Below are 15179 nucleotides of genomic sequence, written 5' to 3' on the forward strand. Positions count from 1 at the left end.
TCCCTGACCTCACTCAGTGGGTTAAAGATCTGGTGTTGCCATGAGCTGCGGCAGAGGTTGCAGACTCAGCTCAGATCTGGTGGCTGTGGTCTAGGCCACAGCTGTAGCTCCAATTCCCCCACTAGCCTGGAAACTTCCATATGCCCCAAGTGTGGCCCTAAAAAGACAAAAAAAAAAACAAAAAATAAAAATAAGAAAGAAAAAAAAGTCAAACTCTGGATGTCAGAATCAGAGCCCACAGTTTTTAAAATTGCAGCCTGACAAGGATCTGAAAATTAGAAAATAGTATTGGTTTCTAGGTTATACTTCCCATTTCTGCTTTCCCCTATTTAACCTTGTTAACTCCTGTCCTCATCAGTATGTTGAATACTTAGTAACACTTATCTACTGTGGGAAACACTATGTGAAAATAGAGTTCAGGGGAAGGCTATAAACAAAAATAAATCAGGAGATTTCAGCTTTTCAAGTTACATATCGAAACAGAATTCCTTAGCATCCATTAAGATTTCCAAGCTTTGGAAGTAGTTTTATAAAAACAAACATCAAAACGTTATTTAGCATCCCAAGAATTGCTTCCCTTCCTCACTTTAAAATAATGCAAAGAGTGTCACCTGCTGGTTATAAATAAAATGATCTTCCATTATTTTACTATGTTAAAATCAAATTTCCTTCGTCCTACCAATCTTTTTCCCAAATGTAATACAAACAGAAGGTTGGAAGAGACTAGCATTGCAACAGTGTCCTCATCATAAAAAATGTGGCCTTGTTTACACTAAAATGTAACTTTTAAGACCCAAATGTCTATGTTCAAGAAGAGAGGTCAATTCTGCCATTTAGAGCTTTGTTTTTATTGTCTAATTCTCTATGCACCCATTCTTAGCTTTTGAACCTAAACTTTTTTGTGTACATGGAAGTTATTAGAACTTCACCAGTTCTACTTTTCATAATAACTAAACCCTCTTTACAGAAATATAACACCAGAGTGGGAGACAAAGGAACGCAGCTCTCTGGCGGCCAGAAACAGCGCATTGCAATAGCTCGTGCCCTTGTCAGACGGCCTCGTATCTTGCTTCTGGATGAAGCTACATCGGCTCTGGATACACAAAGTGAAAAGGTAAGCATTTGAATTGGACACTTTCCTACTTGAATTTGTTCTTAAAATGTATGCTTCTGTCTTCCACAGTAGAGAACAGAATTCAGCCAGATGTGTTGATTATTGCTTTGGGGGGAAGCTCAACACTTTGTGTAGCCGTCCTTCAAGAGAACTGTGATGAAGCAAGGCAGATTAGTCTAATGGCACTTGGGCTCCAAAAGACAGCCCTGGATCACTTTGTGGTGACCTAGGAAGCTGCATTCAGGAGGCACAGTCTCATTTCCAGTGGTAGCGTCTCCTGAGTCACTATATAAAGAAGTAGAAGCCCAGTGCAGTGTTAAATAAGCTGACTCTACCTTAAGGTAAATATTAGCAATCGCTTTCAATCTGAGAAAAAGTTGAGTAGTCTGGTATCTGAAAGACAAACTCATTCTGAATTTTTTTTTAATCTTCAAAATATCAAAATTCAGGGAAAACTGTGTTTGGCCTATGCTCAGTCCTCTTGGATAGACCTGAAGGAGGCTGCATGGTCAGCATACTGCTAGAAGCTTTTAAATGACTGGATGGGCTGTATTTACTGTCATAACTTTGAGAAGAAATAACTCCTGCTGGAGAACTAATCCAAAGGAGAATTCGGTATTCTGAAATGACAGAACCCTTGCTTTGTAGAATCTATCCATATCCACTGACACTACTGTTCAAGAAGCACTTACTGTTGCAGAAATGAATTGTGAGGATTGTGATGGAGAAGGAATTAAAGGGAGAGTATTATTATGATTGGAGTCAATTTATGTGATAACTGAACAGGTTGTCCAAGAAGCCCTGGACAAAGCCAGAGAAGGCCGCACCTGCATCGTGATCGCTCACCGCCTGTCCACCATCCAGAACGCAGACTTGATCGTGGTGATTCAGAACGGCAAAGTCCAGGAGTATGGCACACACCAGCAGCTACTGGCACAGAAAGGCATCTATTTCTCCATGGTCAGCGTCCAGGCTGGAGCAAAGCGCTCATCAACTGTGACCATGTGAATTGTTATATGTTGTCTAATATTTGTGTTAAAATCTGGGCATTTAATCAAAATTTTAAAAGTGAACACTTACTGGAAAAACTTTCTAGAGTTACTTGTTTAACATTTCCTGCTACCATTGAAGATCATTCCACCAAGTTCAGATTCTTCAGAGACTTTATAATTGAAGGAAAAGAAATAAATATCATCAAGTGGAGTAACATAATGGCTTTAATTGCATTATAAAATTAATAGAATAATTCAAAGTAGATTTGTTAATAAAGTTTATAATTTTTATTTATATTTTCTTATTCACACTGTAACTGACTACTTGCTAAAAGATTAAAAGTAGCAAAAAGTACTGAATGTTTGCATAAAGTACCCATAATAAAACTAAACTTTTATATGACTCGAGTCATCTTGTCTAAAATGCCTGTAAATATATCTTCTCCCAGTTGGATTATTGAATATCATTTTTGCACTTAAAAAAAGACTTCTTTAAAAACTCCCATTAATTTTTGTGTGAATGGTTAACCAGTATAATAATGATATTATAAATGTCTTTTCATATTAGGTCCTACAAATATGTCTGGTTTCATTCTTCTGGACCTGTTTCTGCTGATTCTTCCATTTCACATTGTGCTGGCTCTCAAACCTTCCTCATAAATTAATTCAAGATTTTAGGGGCAGAGGATGTACAGTTACGAAGTGTATACCCTGGTGTACATGGAATATTTTGCATTGATCTTATAAAGGGCCCTTACCAGATTCTAATATTTTTTTGCACTTTTAAAAATACAATAATTCTTTTTATGTTTTGGTAATGAATCACTTTCCCCAGAAATTGGTCTCTTCCAAAGTTGATCCCTCTGGTGGCAGATGTTTAAAGTGTGCCATAAGTTTAAATACATCATCAGGAAAACATGATGATGAAAAGGGAAAATAGCACCAAAAAATAATGCTCTGGCTACAAAAAGACAAGCTAAAAAGCATATAAACATTATTGAAGGTCACAAACTGGGAGCAGTGTTTTTTATATTTATTATTAACAGCTGATATCCTTAATATATAAAGAAATTTAAAAGGAAAAAATACCATCATCTCCAAGAAAAAAGAGACAGAGCACATGGTCCAGTAATTCCAAAAGAAGAAACATAAGAAGGAAAACACACCCTCTCAAACACATTAAAAGCAACAAACCTTGAGGAGTAACATCACCCTCATGGCAGAATAAGGCAACCCTCCTCTTCCCCTCAACAACTGTAATGTGGAATTGCAGCCATAGACAAAGGAACCTTTCGGGGAGCTGGGGGACCCAGCACCACTTGCCAAGGAACCTGAGAAGAGTTCTGCTTCCCTGTGGTTCCATCGACTCGTTGGGATACTGATCTTAGACCTGGCTGTAGACCCTGTAGCGGATTGTGAACTGGCTCCCGCTCTCTTGGCCTTGGTCCAGGAACCCCAGGAAAACATTATCACAGAAAATCACCTACAGATGAGAGAGTCTTTGTACAAGTCCAGGTTTCCAGAAGAAAAGCTCCAGGATACCTTTGGAGCAAAAAAACTACAAGTTTGGATGCATTGGGAGGGTGCGAAGAACAGCTTGACCTGAGATACACCATCCTTCCCCCAAGGTGACACAGCTTAGGGCCAAGAGAGATCTCATCCCATGATTGCTCTCTGGGGAAGTGAGAGCTTGTGACTGACACCTGGCTTCCCTATCTGTGTGGGAGGCTGCCAAAGAAGCTCATTTCTCTCCCCATCCACAGTATTGAATATGAGCTACACGACTGGGAGGCAGGAAGAGATGGAGAATGGCAGATAGCTCTCGGTGAGGGCATAAAGGGACACGGATTCTTCTAACTACATTCAAGAAGCTTGCCCTCAAGCTTCTGGGAATGCCTCACCTGCAGATCCCTCTAGCTGGCCCATGGGCATTCCCAATGCTCAGTATGCCTCATTCCCACACATCCCCTCCCCTGAGGCCAGCTCTGTGTGTACTCCCAGTAGCAGTGGCAAGAGCAAGATCTGGAAGATGGTTAATGAGCACATACAGAAGGCTGGTCTGAATCCATGGGCCAGGGAGAGACCATGAACTTGAGCTTTATCACCACCTTTGACAAAAGGGAGGCAGCCAATACCTCCTAATGCATTGCAGGATCAAGAGAAGGCATATAAGCTTAAGAATTCTACCACAAGAGGGAGCAGGAGGTGTGGATCACCTGTATCCAGAGAAGGTCTGAGAAAGCCTTGGAATCACTAGCAGAGCTGATGGCAGATACTTCTGTCCTAAAGCCAGTTAATAAAGATGGGAAGGGGTGACTTCAGAAGGGAAGACAGCAATGCAAAACTTCAAGGAACATGAAAAATTAAGGAAACATGACACCACCAAAAAGTGGTGATTTACCTGAAAAAGATTGGGAGTTCCCGTCGTGGCTCAGCAGAAACGAATCTATCATCCATGAGGTTGCAGGTTTGATCTCTGGCCTCGCTCAGTGGCTCAGTGGGTTAAGGATCCAGCATTGTCGTGAGCTGTGGTGGAAGTCACAGACGAGGCTTGGATCTGGTGTTGCTGTGGTGTAGGCCATCGGCTGCAGCTCCGATTTGACCCCTAGCCTGGAAACTTCCATATGCTGAGGGTGCAGCCCTGAAAAGACAAAAAAAAAAGAAAAGAAAAAAAAAGGAATTCTGCCTCGAGAGGGAGCAGGAGGTGTGGATCACTTGTACCCAGAGAAGGTCTGAGAAAGCCTTGGAATCACTAGCAGAGCTGATGGCAGATAGTTTCTCTTGAAGTCACTTAATAAAGACAGCAATACAGAACTTCAAGGAACATGAAAAATCAAGAAAACATGACACCACCAGAGGGTCACAATCTTCCAGAAACCAACCCAAGACATGAAGATCTGTGATTTACCTGATAAAGATCTCAAAAATGCTATTTTAAAAAAATTCAGTGATGGAATTCCCATCGTGGCTCAGTGGTTAACAAATCCAACTAGGAACCATGAGATTGTGGGTTAGATCCCTGGCCTTGCTCAGTGGGTTAAGGATCCAGCGTTGCGGTGAGCTGTGGTGTAGGATGTGGACACAGCTCGGATCCCACGTTGCTGTGGCTCTGGCGTAGGCCAACGGCAACAGCTCCAATTCGACCCCTAGCCTGGGAACCTCCATATGCCACGGGAGCAGTCCAAGAAATGGCCAAAAGACAAAAAAAAAAAAAAAAAAAAAAAAAAAAATTCAATGAGGAATTCCCATTATGGCACAGTGGAAATGAATCCGACTAGGAACCATGAAGTTGCGGGTTCAATCCCTGACCTTGCTCAGTGGGTTAAGGATCTGGTGTTGCTGCTGTGAGCTGTGGTGTATGTCACAGATGCAGCTCGGATCCTGTGTTGCTGTGGCTGTGGTGTAGGCCAGCAGTTGTAGCTCTGATTTAACCCCTAGCCTGAGAACTTCCACATGCCGCAGGTGTGGGCTCAAAAAGCAAAAAAAAAAAAAAAAAAGAAGAAGAAGAAACTCAGTGAGTTATGAGCAAGCGAACACAGAAATACAATTCAACAAAATCAGAAAAACAATACACAAACAAAATGAGAAATTTAACAGGGATAGAAAATATTAAAAAGAACTAAATTCTGAAGCTGAAGAATGCAGTGAATTAGATGAAAAATAAATAACCTCAGTAGCAGAACAGGTCAATCAGAAAACAGAAGACAAGAACTTTGAAATTACCCAGGCAAGGTAATTGAACAAAGAAGAGAGAATGAAAAAGAGCGAAGAAAGGTCATGTGATTTATTGGTCCAAAGAACCAATTTGTGAATTATTAGTGTTCTGGAAGGAGAAGAGAGGACAGAATGCTTTTTTAAAGAAATAGTGGCTGAGAATTTCTGAAACCTGGGGACTAGATCTCCAAGTTAATGAAGCTTGTAGGTCACCCAACAAAATCAACTTAGAGAGATCCTCTCCAAAACACATGATAATAAAATTGTCAAATTTTAAAACAAAGAATCTTGTGCAAACAGTTACGTTTACAATGGATGGGCAATGAGGTCCTACTGTATAACACAGGGAACTGTGTCCAATCTCTTGTGATAGAACATGATGAGGGATGATAGGAGAAAAAGAGTATGTGTGTGTGTGTGTGTGTGTGTGTGTGTGTATGTATGTATGTATGTATGTATGACTGGTTTACTTTGCTGAGGGGTAGAAAAATAGCACAATATTATAAGTCAACTATGCTTTAATAAAAATATTAAAAATAAATAGCCTTAAAAGCATCAAGACAGAATAAAGCTTATAACATTGGAGGGAATTCCCATAAGGCTATCAGTGATTTTTTCAACAGAAATCTTTTAGGCCAAAAAGAGTGCAGTAGCACAATGATACATTCAAAGTGCTGAAAGAAAAAAAAAAAAAAAAACACCTGCCAATCAAAAATACTCTGTTCAGCCAAATTGTCATTCATAGATGAGGGAGAAAGACTCTCCCAGACAAAAGCTGACAGAATTCATCACCACTAGACCTGCCTTACAAGAAATGCTGAAAGCAGTCCTTCAAGCTAACAGGAAGGATGCTAATTAGTAACGTGATAGCACATAAAAATATATAGCACACTGGTAAAGCTAAGTGTATAGTCAAATTCAGAATACCCTGATACTGTATCATGGTGCTATATTAAAAATTATAGGACAGTGTAAAGGTTAAAGGATATGAGAATTAATACCTATAGCTACAGTATATTAATAAATATATAATACAAAGATAAATTGACATCAAAAATATAAAAGCGGAGTAAAAGTTTAGAGTTATTGTATGCAGTGAGACTTATCAGGTAACATAAGTGATTATATTTGTAAGATGTTTTATGTAAGCCTCAAAGCCACAAAGCAAAAACCTACAGCAATTCACAAAAGATAAAGAGAGAAATCAAAGCATGTCACTATAGGAAAAAATCAGTTCATAAAGGAAGGCAGCAAGAGAGGAAGAAAGGAACAAGTGAACTACAAAATAGCCAGAAAGTAATAAATAAGACAGCAGTAGTCAGTCTTTACCTATCAATAATTATTATAAGCATAAAAATTGATTAAAATCTCCAACTGAAAGATATAGAGTGGCCAGATGGTTAACAAAACAAGATCCAACTATATGCTATCTATGAGAGACTCACTTCAGCTGTAAGGACATATGTAGGTTCAACATGAAGGGATGGAAAAAAATATTCCTTGCAAGTAAAAACCAGAAGAGATCAGAGCTAACTATATTTATATCAAACAAAATAGACTTTAAGCCAAAAATGATAACAAGGGACAAAGATGGTCATCATATAATGATTCATCAAGAAGATATCACAATTGTGAATATATATACACCCAACATTGGAGCACCTAAATATATTAAGCAAATTCTAAGAGAAATGGAGAAATAAACATAGAAAGGGACTTTCAACAGTAAATAAATCAGCTAGACAGAAAGTCAGCAAAGAAATGCTGGATTTCAACTACTGAAATGATACCAAGCATCTTTTCCAAGAACAATGGTAAAAACTTGAAATCAATAGCAGGAAGAAAGCTGAAAAATTTGCAATATTATGGAAATTAACACACTCCTGAACAACCAGTGAGTTAATAAATCAAAGGGAAAACCTAAAATATCTTGAAACAAATGAAGACAGAAACACAACATACAAAAACCTATGAGAGGCAGCAAAAGATGTTCTGAGAGGGAAGTTTATGGAAATAAATGCCTACATTAAGAAACAAGAACAATCTCAAACAGGCTGACTTGAAGAAACCAGAAAAAGGAAACCTAAGAAACTAAAACCTAGAAAAGGAAAACTAAGACCAAAATTAGCAGCAGAAAGGAAATAACAAAGATCAGAACAGAAATAAATGAAACAGAGACCAGAAAAAACAGTGAAAATGGGAACTGTTTTTTTTTTTTTAAAGATAAGCAATTTGCCAAATTTAGCTTGAAAGAATAATAGAGAAGACATATCAGAGAAGTTACAACTGATGTCATGGAAATAGAAATGTTTATAAGAAGTTACATTATAAACTGTTATATACCAACAAATTGGATAACCTGTAATAAATTGATAAATTCCTAGAAACACACCATATAGAAAGACCAAATCATGAAGAAATTAAAAGTCTGAATAAACTAGTAATGAGTAAGGAGATTAAGTCAGTAAACCAAAACTTCCCAACAAAGAAAAGGCCAGGACCACATGGTTTCACTGGTGAATTCTGCCAAACATTTAAGGACGAGTTAACACCAATCCTTCTCAAACTCTTCCAAAAAAAACCTGAAGAGGCAGAAACACTTTCATTTTACAAGGACAGCATTGTCCTGATTAAAAAAGCTGGATAAGAACATTATAAGAAAATTACAGACCAATATCTGTGATGAATATAGATATAAAAATTCTCCCCTAGAGTTCCCATCGTGGCTTAGTGTTTAACAAATCCGACTAGGAACTATGAAGTTGCGGGTCCGATCCCTGGCCTTTCTCAGTGGGTTAAAGATTCTCTGTTGCCATGAGCTGTGGTGTAGGTCGCAGATGTGGCTTGGATCCTGCATTGCTGTGGCTGTGGCATAAGCCGGTGGCTACAGCTCCGATTAGACCCCTAGCCTGGGAACCTCCATGTGCCATGAGTGTGGCCCTAGAAAAGACAAAAAATAAAATTCTCCCCAAATTCTAGCATTGTGAATTTAAAAACACGTTATAGAAATCATACAGCATGATCAAGGGGGCTTTATCCCTGGAATGCAAGGATAGTTCAACATATGCAAATCAATCCATTTATTAATAAATAAATTTTATTAAATAGAATTAATAAAATGAAAAATAAAAATAAGATCATCTTAATAGAAGCAGAAGAGAATTTGACAGTATACAAAAATCCTTTCTAGATAAAAACTCTCAACATGATAATGTGAGAAAAAGAATATATATATATACATATATATATATGCACATATATAGTTTACTTTGCTATACAGCAGAAATTGACAGACCATTGTAAATCAACTATAATTAAAAATTTGAAAAAAGATTAAAAACTCTCAACAAATTAGTTATAGAGGGAACATATTTTAACACAATAATGGCCACATATTGTAAGCCTACAGCTAATATCATACTCATTGTTGAAAAGTTGAAAGCTTTTCCTCTAAGATCAGGAACAAGAGTCCCTACTCCCTACACTAGTCAACATAATACTGGGCATTCTCACCAGAGCAATGTGGCCAAAAAAAAAAAAAAACTGAGTTAAAAAGTCTTCCAAATCAGAAGGAAAGAAAAACTATCTTTGCAGATGATGTGATCATATCCATATGTAAAAAATCCTAGAGATTCTACCAAAAAAATACATCTTTCTCTGCCTGGCTTTTTTCAGTTAGCATATGCCCTCCAAGTCCATCCATGTTGCCACAGATGGCAAGATTTCATTCTTATTATAGCTGAACAATATCCCATTGTATATATATGCAACATTTTATTTATTTTTTTCTTTCTTTTTATGGCCACACCTGGGGCATATGGAAATTCCCAGACTAGAAGTCAAATAGAGCTGAAGCTGCCAACCTACACCACAGCTACAGCAACCCAGGACCCAAGCTTCATCTGCAACCTACGCCACAGCTTGCGGCAGTACTGGATCCTTGACCCACAGACTGATTGAGGCCAAGGATCAAACCCACATCCTCTGGCTCAGCCTCATCCCGCTGAGCCACAGCGGGAACTCCTATACCACATTTTCTTTTTCCAGTCATCCTTTGATGGTACTTAGATTGTTTCCATATCTTGGTTATTGTGAATAACCTTGTAGTGAACAGGTAGTGTTGATTTTATTTCTTTCAGATAAATACCCAGAAGTGGAATTGCTGGATCATATGGTAGTTGTAATTTTTAATTTTTGAGTAAACTCTACATTGTTTTCCATAATGTTAACCCACCAAATTTGTGGTAATTGGTTATAGTAGCCTTGGGAAACTGATACAAGCCTCAAATCAGGGAAGCTACACAAGATGATTTTATGTTATTTTATTTTTTTAAAAAAAGAAAGGTAATGAGGCTCTGAGTTGGGCTAGTGAGAACAGAGAAGAATGAGTGGCTGTGAGAAACATTCATAGCGTAGCTGTGAAAGGTGGAGGAGGGAAAAACTGGCTAGGAAAGTCTGTGCCATTGATGGAGATGAGCAGCTCTTTTAGGAAGAAGATGACTCGTTCATGTGGCTTGAAGGTGACATCATAGTAGAAGGTGTTTAGAAGTGTGGCCCTTGGGTACTAACTAAACACAGATGGGTACCACTGTGTACTGTCTGCCTGAATTCAACTTTGTTATTTTCCTAGGTATGTCCTAGGATTACCCATCTCTAGCCAACTCTAAACAATAATGGCGACTTCGTTCACCAGAATCAACTTCTGAATTTAGGCCCAAATGTGTTTCAATCTGCTTCCCAACACACAAAGCAGCCATTTGTTCTCGGGTCTCGATAATAAGTCTTTTGATTCATTTGCCTTACTCTCGTCTCCATTTCAGATGCCTGCTTCTAATGAACATTTTGACAAAAGGACTGTGTCTTTGCACCACTTTGTTCTTTTGTCTGGCAAAGTCCTTAGGATATAGTAGAGGTTCAATAAGTGTCTGTTTTGCCAAGGTTTTTTTTTTTTCCTTTTACCTAATGTGTACCTTCCTCTGGGTCAGTTTTGTTTTATCCAAAATTAACAACTGGGAGGTTCCCATGTGGCACAGTGGGTGAAGGATCTGGTGTTGCCACAACTGCAGTGTGAGTATGATCCTTGGCCAGGGAACTTTCATGTGGCGCCATTGCAGCAAAAAAAAAAAAAAAGAAAGAAAGAAAGAAAGAAAAAAAAGTATATATAGCGATAGATAGATAGATGATATATAGATAGGAGAGAAAGAAAAGAAATTTTTTAGTGTAAGCTATATTGAGTATTCTTATCTAAGGCCATATAGTTTTAGAAAAAAATAGAGAGGGGAACCTATCATTACCACAGACCTGTGACCCAGCATTACCCATGCTATCAAATAAAAGGGGAAGCCTTACAGGAACATGTCCATTATTAGTAAAAGAAAAATGTTTTTAAGAAATTTATTGGCACAACATTGTAAATCAACTATACTTTAATACAAAATTTAAAGAATAAATATGGCAATGTATAAAATTAAAAAAAATTAGAATAGTCTGTTAATAGTATTGTACCAGTGTTAACGTCCTGGGTTTGGATTTGTATTACAGTTACCACCTGCCGTCATTAAGGGAAGCAGATGAAGGGTACAGAGGACACTACAAGTTTTGCAATTTCTTGTGAGTCTATAATTATTTAACAACAAAAAGCTAAAAAAGAAATCATTTGGGCTAGAATCTAAAAAATGAGTAATTATCCAGGAAGTAGTGTGAGTGGGGAAGACCTGCCATAGGGATGAAGGGACAGCATTTCAAGTAGAGGAAACCCCCTGTTCAAAAGCATGTTGAAGCATTGAGAGAAGGATGTTGTGGTTAGAGCTGGCTGAGCAAGGCAGAGAGTGGCATTGGACTGTGCCCCCCCGGCCCCCTTTCTCTGGGAGCTCTGCCTGACAAAATGGAGTTTGGGGGTGCTCTAAGCTGAGGACCAGATCCCCACCTATAATTACCTCTCCCTCTGAGAACCCACCCACCATGCCATAAGCAGTAGCTCAAGATACATGGGGAGGCCACATGCCTTGACCCAGCAGAGCCCCCGTGTCCACAGCCAGTATCAAGTACCAGTGAGTGGGTGGGTGTCTCAGACTTCCAGCCCAGTCAGATCTTCAGATGACCGCAGCCCCAGCCAGCATCTAAGGGCACTTCATGCAGTAAGAACCACTCAGTTGAACCTAGTCAATCTACAGAACTGTAATGGATCCTCATGGAAACCATTCTTTTAAAGCAACTGATAACTTGGAGCTCCTGTCATGGCTCAGTGGTTAACAAATCTGACCAGGAACCATGAGGTTTCGGGTTCAATCCCTGGCCGCACTCAGTGGGTTAAGGATCTGGTCTTACTGTGAGCTATGGTGTAGGTTGCAGATGCGGCTCAGATCCCGCATTGCTGTGGCTGTGGTGTAGGCTGGCAGCTACAGCTCCAATTAGACCCCAAGCCTGGGAACCTCCATATGTTCATGAGTGCGGCCCTAGAAAAGACAAAACAAAAAAAAATGAACAAACAAAAAAATAATAAAGCAACTGATAACTTGAATGAGAAGTAATTCTAGCTACAGAGCCTATAATGGACTTTCACTTGCCTTAACTCTTGATCTTCACAAGCATCTCATAGACTATAATATCTTGGTGGGCACCTGGTTCACCATTGTACTCCAACATAATACCTTGCACATTGAACATCCTCAATAAAAATATTTGTTAAACGAAAAAAAAAAAAGGTTAAGCAAGATTTTTCAGGAGCACCTTCTGTAACAGCAGTCCTTTGTCCCACTTGGAACTCTTAACACCAAGGTGAAAGACCTCTGCCTTTGGAGTTGGGGAAATCAGAATAGCAAAGAGAAAAGCAGGAATGCTTACAAATATGTGCAAGAGGCAAAGATACATGATGAAATACTTTCATTTGGACTCTTTCAAAAGACCCAGTTTTGGTCACAAGGAAAAGTGACCTTTGAAATAGAAACTGAACATTTTTGCTTTCTCCACTAGGCAGCTATAGTTGAGTGTTTTCCCTCTCATTGATTGTTACTTGTTATGTGGAGAAGCCCCAAGACTCCCCTGTTGAAAACCTGGATTTCTGTTCTGGCTGCCTGTTTGTTACACAGATGAGTGTTTGGGCAAGTTATTTTCTCTAAGCCCTTAATTCCTTGTTCAAAGTTAAGGGATTCAGTAGCCACCTCACTGGAGTGCTTGATCACTAAATATTGTAATAAGGTATTTAGGACAACACTCAATGGATGGAATATAGCAAAAAAAAAAAAAAGTGTTGGTTGACTTCACTTATTATGTTTCTTGCTCTTCAAGGCCACCACTTCTCTCCCATGAAAAGGAAGTTCTGTTTTATATTCTTTTTTTCTCTTGACAATTTTCTTAAGTGCCTACAGACTAGATACTAGGAGTACAATGATAAAACAAGGAGCTCACGGTTGAAGGAGACAGGAAATAAGTTTAGTAACGTGTGTAGGTGCCATGATGCAAGACTTTTTGGGAAACTTGGAAAGAAGAGAGCCATCATTTCTCCTGGGAGGGCACTGAGGGTTATAAAAATTTCCTGGAGGAGTTCCTGTTATGGCTCATACACTTAAGAACCCTGTGCTTAAAAAATAAATAAATAAATAAATAAATAAATAAATAAAGAGAGAACCTGATGCTATCTCTGTGAGCATGGGGGTTTAATCCCTCGCCTTGCTCAGTGGGTTAAGGTTAAGGATCTTGTGGGGCCGTGGCTGTGGCGTAGGTCAGCACCTGCAGCTCTGATTTGATCCCTAGCTTGGGAACTTCCATTTATGCTGCAGATGTGGCCTGTAGAACTGAGTATCTGACAGTAGAAAAAACCAGTCATAGAGAGCAGGGTAGAACAGCCTGGAAGGCTGAATCAGAAAGCACTCAGAGTGGGGTGTGTCAGGTGTTGAGTGTTGGGAGGGGTGGGTGGTGGCCATCACAATCTGAGAATTCAGGTAGAACTGAGTCTGAGAGATCAGGTAGAACCCAAGCCTCAAGGGCCTGCTGTGCTCTTGAAATAGTGGTTTATTTGAAATAGTAAGTGTTGAGATATGCCTTACTTTAGATGTCTACATTTCTACGAAGTTATCTATGCAGTGAGATTTTACAAAATAAATCACATTTAATTTCTTAAATTGATTAAGATGAACATAGCACCCTTTTGCAAACTCCTTAAGCAATGAAAGAAGAGAACACACTTTAGAAACCTACCTTGCAACCCATGCGCAAGTGCATTAACATGTAAGAGAGCTACTGTGTCAATATTTCAACCACAAGCCTCAGGGGTCACAACATCCAGCATCTCAAGACAAAAATCATACTACTCTATTTGGAGAAGAGGGGAAAAGACAGGGTAAGGGGAGAAGGAATTTTTTCCCTTTTTGGTGAAGAGATAGACGAAACTAAACAATATTATCAAGGTCATAATTCTAATATTTATTTCTGCAATTAAACAGGTTGCATTTAAGGCTTTCCTCTTCATCAGAATTTGATTATGAGAGGTTTTTTTTTTTTTTTTTTTTTCCATTTCCCAAAGACTTCATTGTTTCTTTTCAGTTCCTCTTGTGCAAAACATGTCTGTCATCATGGACAATGACCCCACTACTCCCACTCTTTAGAGTTTAAATAGATGACTCAGGCAATGAATCATTTTTCCATGATTGCATATGTTGCTTGGAAAAGTGGCAGTTATGGCCAAGTGGTGGCTGAGATGACCCAAGTTATTTGGAAAATACTATGGACACAATAATCTACCTCCTTAGACTAAAAAAATGGTCTAAAATTCTTTGAGGTCGGGGAGGCCAGGTCTGGAACGTGTGCATATCAACAAAACCTAGAAAGAAATATATCAAAGGGAAATGGTTGGGTTAAAATGAAAAAACAATTTTATGGATTTCCTCTGTGAGAGCAAATACTTAAGAGTGTGAGAGGCTAAATACAAAATATTGAATGTTTCACAAAACTTCAGGTTCACAAAGTAGTCTTTTGCATATACTTCAATTCTGAAAGCAATTTTTTAGAAGCTATATTTTTTCTCGACCATTAATACATGACTTTAAATTTCAAGTACATTTTAGATTCTCAAAACTTGCATTTATATCAGATGCAATTATACCAGTCTACCTTAGCCAAGAATTTGCATACTAGCATTGCTTATCAAGGCCAACATCATAAGTTAGCTATGCAAATTCTCTGCACCAAAGTCCCATATACTTTCTACACCTCTTCATGTTTATGTTTCACACCGTATTTTAATTCTTTACTTATTTTTCTTTCTGTTTACAGCTATTTAACATAGCTAAGGGCGAGGTCTTTAACTTGACATCTGTACGTCTTCTCTGTGCTCAGGGCAGTATCTTAACATAGGAGGCACC

At 38.7% G+C, this 15179-nt stretch overlaps 1 protein-coding gene across 2 annotated transcripts in view; it reads left to right on the plus strand.

Annotated features, from left to right (window-relative positions):
- Window positions 1–2514, plus strand: part of ABCB1 (ATP-binding cassette, sub-family B (MDR/TAP), member 1) — a 96515-nt gene extending 94001 nt beyond the window's left edge. Inside the window, exons 27-28 of one of the 2 annotated variants that reach the window (XM_003130205.5) lie at window positions 968–1114; window positions 1901–2514. In XM_003130205.5, coding sequence (XP_003130253.2) covers window positions 968–1114; window positions 1901–2122 — 369 coding nt within the window. In that variant the 3' untranslated portion in view covers window positions 2123–2514. 2 annotated transcript variants of the gene reach the window in all.

Source organism: Sus scrofa, chromosome 9 (genome assembly GCF_000003025.6).
Source record: "Sus scrofa isolate TJ Tabasco breed Duroc chromosome 9, Sscrofa11.1, whole genome shotgun sequence".
NCBI classification, from domain to species: Eukaryota; Metazoa; Chordata; class Mammalia; order Artiodactyla; family Suidae; genus Sus; species Sus scrofa.